The following is a 5,154-nucleotide window of genomic DNA, read 5'->3' on the forward strand; positions in this document are numbered from 1 at the left end:
CAATATAGCGAAATTATGTTTTTCAGATGATAAAAGAATAATATATAAAAACATTGCCCCTCCCCACAAATGCAAGGTGAGTGATACTCTGCTCGTAGATTAATACAATTTTAAATTTAAAGCGCTTTGATACGTAATCTTTCAACGTGGTATTGACAAGAAGATACACATATTATCACAGACTTGCAGTTTATTTGTCTTTATTAACAAAATATTCTTCTCTACACAGATGAATCCTTTACGTTATATTCTTATAAAATTGTTACACAAGGTCTGTGCCATTTCTTTGAAATTAAAAACATTTAAACATCTTGGCTTTCAAGCTTTCGCGGCTGCTCATCCGGAAGCCATTGCGACTGAACATTTAAACATTATTTCGGAATAAATATACACTTTATGACTTAGTCATGCTAACTAAACAAATATCGTTAACATCAAGTAAATTCGATAATGATCAAATAATTATACAAATTATAATGGATACTCTCTAAAGTTTTGGAGTGAAATATTCGCTCTATTGGGGCGAATATTTCACTCCATGGTTCTATTTTAACTCCCAAAAACTTTAGTGAGTACGCGGACTACTTCATTGTTATAGACAATCGATAAAAATGTATGCATGATATGTATAAAATAGTGGAAATTTACAAAACTTATTTCACGAATTGTATGACATCGTGTGTATTCACATTATTTGTCATGGATTGTATGGGGCTTTGCTTGTTCGCGAGAAAGAAAGGGGTGTTTCATCTCGGATCTATAGACGAGATTACAACACAAAGACTTCGTGAAATGTATTGTTCTTTTTTCCGAGTGTTTCGAAGAATCGTGATAGAAGTAAAAAATATGGTCTTACATTATTCATCTATATCGTATGAATAAAACTAGCGAATGTACGGTAAATCGAGACTACAAACGATATTACAGCTTTACCGAGAAAAAGGGAAGTCAGTCTCGCAATGATAAACTCTACAATACCGTATAAAACGTTTTCGTTTCGTATCTAGACGCTCTCTCACGTAACACGGTTGTCGCGACGAGGGAAAAGTCGCGGATTAAAATTTCTATATACTTGGAACCTCGGCGGAAAATAGCGGCGCGTCGGACGCGGTGAACGACGGCGATTTACCCTCCCTCGCGATGCGCAACGCCTGGTGAACCGACACGGTGTCGAGTTCCTTTTGATTCGGCTTTTCGTTATCCAGGCAGATGTCGGCGGCCCTTTTACCGAACGGCTCTAGCACCTTGACTCTGTAGTCTACTATCGTCGACACCGGATTGCCCGTCAGCCTAAGGTTCTCCAGGCACGGCAGATGACCGATATGCTTCACCTCCTCGATCTTCTCGATACGATTACAGCTCACGTCCAGTCCCTCCAACGAATACAGTTTCGAGAAGCTGGCGAGCGACGTTAGTTTGTTCTGCGACAGGTCTATGTAAACGATATACCCGAGTTTCGTGTGAAGATCGTCCGGCAGACTGGTGAAGTTGTTCGACGCGAGATACAATTGGGATAATCTCGGCAGCAACGTCACGTTGGAGATCTCGGATAGGTGATTGTTGTTGAGCGTCAGGCATTCGATGTGCGGCAGCAGCTTAATCGCCTCGTCTATAACTTCTATGCGATTATCGCTGAGATCCAAGTGCGTCACCTTCATCCACACGTGAGAGTCGTTGGCGTTCTCGATATTCTTGTGCACCTCCTCGCACATGGCCAACTCCACGATGTTTCTGAGCTTGGTGTTGGTAACTTTCAGCATGAGCACGGTGTCCCGAAGATTTCCCATGTTGTAAATCTTATCGACCGGATATCGATCGATCGTTAGGTGCCGCACGTTTTTGAAGGTGGATAAATCAATGGACAAAGCGGACGGATAAATGTTACTGGTCTTGTAAGGCTCCGAGCTTCCCTCAATCGTGAGGTCAGTTAATCGAGAATTAAAATCCAAAACGTGACTGAAGTCGTATACCTTATCCACAGCTTCCAGCAAAGGGCACGGCTGCTTCAATCTTTCGCTGATTGCGTACAGCTGAAAGTGAAAGTAAGCAGAGGTTAGTGTCTTCCTGACGCAAATTCTCGACTATTAAGAGCTGAGCCGAGCTGAGCTGAGCTACTTGAATTACCTGTAAGGGATTGAACTTGTAGCTCGTCGGAGCCTGTAGCAGAGTGTCGCCCGTTACGAAAAATTCCAGCGCCAAGGTCTGCACCAGGAAATATATATCGTACTCGTGCAGATCCAGGAACAGAGCCAGCTCCCTGGGCATTGCCTTCTTCAAGTAGTTATAAACGGCATTGAGATACGCCTCGAGACTCTGCCTGCGCTTCTCCACGAAGACCTCGCACTTGTTGCCTATGAGCTTCTTCGGTGGCAGAATATCCTTCTCGACGCAGTACTTGGCGACAAAGTTCTCGTGCAGCGCCGCGAACGTGCTGTACCTTTGATGAAAGAGAGGCCATTATTTTTTTCTCCCTTTCCCACTTTTATTCATTATAGTTATTTTTGTTGCACATTCCGATAAACTTGGCGCCCCTTGCCTCATTCCCTTCATTTTAATTAACTTCGCTTTATAAGTTATACTTTATAAGTATATAAAGATAAGCCTTATCGGGTTCTTAGCCTAACGATATTGCGTGAAATTTATCTACATTGTTCAGCCCAGCGAATGCGCTGTTACCATCGTTCTTAAAAGCTCAAATCAAAGCTACAACAACACAATCACATAATTCAATTGATAATCATTTTATCAATATCGACGCCAACAAGAAACTATAGAATCGCTACAGAAGATTAATGTAGTACCAACTACCACACATATGTACGTAAAAATTCGAAGTTTTTGCACACGGGAGCCGCGAGACAAACGGGAATGAGGCGCAAAATCTGGTCACGAGGTGGATGAGGGCGAGGGGAGGGGAGGGGGGCGGAGCGCCTCAGGGTCACCTGTGTTTCACGGTCCATTTGATCGATGCGATTCCAACCTCGATGCAATAATACGTGACCCCGTCGATCGTGTCGACCGACGGTATTTTCAGGTGGACGTTCTCCTGATTCAGCAGCAGGCACGCCATGACACGGGCCGCGTGACGCGCGATTTCGGCCTGTTGAAAACACGGGCAAAGGTCTCCGCCCCGCGGACGAACGGCGGGACCGAGGGGACCGGGAGGTTATCCTCGCGCAATCGGGCAGAAGCGCGTATCGCGGGGCGCAGCGCGTTCAGAGGCGGAGCCCGCGTGTCCCGCGCGCCGCGCGGGGCATCGCGATTACGTGACACCTCCTCCGCGTTTATCACCGACGTACCTCGCGACGATCCTGCGACGTTGCTGCGAGACGGCAGACGCGCGGCGCATCCGTCACGCGAGTACGCATCTTTGACAGCTGTTCGCTGATCGCGAGCGATGAGAGGTGGGGGGGGGGGGGGAGAGGAGCAACTCTCGCCTCTCGCGGCGAGCGCGCGGACATACGGATGGAGTTCGGTCGGTCCATAGACGTAGAAATATCTAGACAGAGCATAGTGCCACGGGTGTGGTCCACAAAGGGTGAGGGGAATGAAATGTCTATTTTAACGGACATGAGGTACCAAGATGGCAACACTCTATAGTCACGGAATGTGGTCTATTTTCACGCCTTGAAAAGACTAAAGCTTTCTCACTTGGAAAAAATACAAAAATAAGTTATACATATATATAAATATATATAAGAATTATCTCTATATTGATTACTAATAGCGTACATATGTATTACATCGAATTAGTACACACCATGACCTGTCATGGATACGTATTTCCGCGTCGCTCCTCGTAACGCGATCATTTCCTATGCAACGCGATCGTCTCGTACGAGAGTTAGTAACGTCTATCAATCGCAATTAAGTAAATGTCGCGATCTGTAATCATGTCATTCTGCGGCGATTTGTCGAGAAGAATATCACGCTTTTTTATAGATAATCCCCTCCTCGGGTACTACCTTGTCGTGGTGGAGGGGCTTAAGTACCCCGAAGAGTTACTCTCTAAAAATCAATCAGTGCATTATCACTGAATCAGTGAATATTCACTGTTTTCAGTGATAATCCATTGATTGATTTTAGGGAGTACATACTCTAAAGACGGGACAACCAAAGGTACCCATCGCGTTCGGGAGTGCCGTATAAAATAATCGCAGTAAAGCTTTGTAACCGGGAGTGTAAAATCGCGCGAACGATCTTTCGCGAGTGTGCCAGAGGACAGTCTGAGAGGAGGCGGAGGTCTCGGAAAGGCATCGGGCGTCGTCGGAGCATCTTTGAGGTAAATACTTTTCATTTCGTATAAAATTTATCTTCCTCCTGTCTGTCATTATCTTACCACAATTAAAAATAATAATTGGAAAGAGATCACTGTTTTAACATGAATTTTGTAATTGTATGTTACAGACTGCTGGAAGAGTCCCAGGAGTTCCGAAGGACAACCTGAGTGGAGGAGGAGGCCTCGGAGAGGCTTCAGGCGCCGGCGGAGCAACTTTACGGTAAATATTATTTTTCCTGTTTTGTAAAATTAATGTTTTCCGGTGTATTGTTGAATCATTTTATTTCACCATAATTTTAAAATAATGAAAAAAATTAAAATAAAGATCTTTTGCGGTAAATCTTTCACGGTAGTTAAATCTAACTGAATAAAAAGTTAGATACGCGTTAAAATTATATTTTGCAAAATTGGTTTTGTTAAATATTGTTTTTTAATATAAATTTTATATTTGTGTTACAGATACAGATAGACAACAACTCCGCTGCTGCGCGTCGGGTCGGTGAGTGCGATTTTTTTTTATTAAAGGAAACGAATCTACACCTCGTAAATCGTAGATTGTAGATAGTAGAACGTAGATTGTAGATCGTAGTTAAATATATCTCGTAGATTCGTTTCCTTAAAATGGACAGGTCATGATAAAATAATCACTACATTTAATATTTTATTAAATTTATTCAACATATCGGAAATGAGTGGTTGAGATTTTTAGAATTTACGGGAAATATGACTTTGGATTAGTTTATGAAACTTTTCCATTGTCCATTTAAGATTGAAAACCTTGTTGGAGAACGAGTTAATCCCTGGTTTTCATTGTCACGGATTCCCGGAAGCAACGGTTTTGGCACGAGGGCGCGACGTCGATTCGCGAAATTAAT

At 43.3% G+C, this 5,154-nt stretch overlaps 1 protein-coding gene across 2 annotated transcripts; it reads right to left on the minus strand.

The window, feature by feature from the left end:
* Positions 1-57: 57 nt before the first annotated feature.
* On the minus strand, positions 58-3,401 carry LOC105561656 (nischarin). 2 transcript variants are annotated; one of them, XM_012011825.1, is made up of 3 exons: positions 3,300-3,401; positions 2,125-2,437; positions 58-2,030 (listed from the first exon to the last, which is right to left on the minus strand). In XM_012011825.1, exons 1-3 carry the CDS (start codon positions 3,347-3,349, stop codon positions 1,065-1,067), a joined length of 1,329 nt encoding a protein of 442 aa, XP_011867215.1. In that variant the 5' UTR covers positions 3,350-3,401; the 3' UTR covers positions 58-1,064. The 2 variants fall into 2 exon arrangements, with proteins under 2 accessions (XP_011867215.1, XP_011867214.1); XM_012011824.1 differs by having other exon boundaries at positions 2,943-3,386.
* Between the last annotated feature and the right edge of the window lie 1,753 nt (positions 3,402-5,154).

The sequence above is a fragment of the Vollenhovia emeryi genome, unplaced genomic scaffold (genome assembly GCF_000949405.1).
Source record: "Vollenhovia emeryi isolate VEMERY1.0 unplaced genomic scaffold, V.emery_V1.0 DF939203.1, whole genome shotgun sequence".
Classification (NCBI taxonomy): domain Eukaryota; kingdom Metazoa; phylum Arthropoda; class Insecta; order Hymenoptera; family Formicidae; genus Vollenhovia; species Vollenhovia emeryi.

What these genes read in the sequence shown, in the direction of transcription:
- LOC105561656 (XM_012011824.1), bottom strand. Translation starts at nt 3,070, where the DNA reads ATGGCGTGCCTGCTGCTGAATCAGGAGAACGTCCACCTGAAAATACCG. An exon ending in AAATGGACCGTGAAACACAG is followed by an intron (nt 2,438 to 2,942) that starts GTGACCCTGAGG and finishes CTTTCATCAAAG; the next exon opens with GTACAGCACGTTCGCGGCGC. An exon ending in ACAAGTTCAATCCCTTACAG is followed by an intron (nt 2,031 to 2,124) that starts GTAATTCAAGTA and finishes TTTCACTTTCAG; the next exon opens with CTGTACGCAATCAGCGAAAG.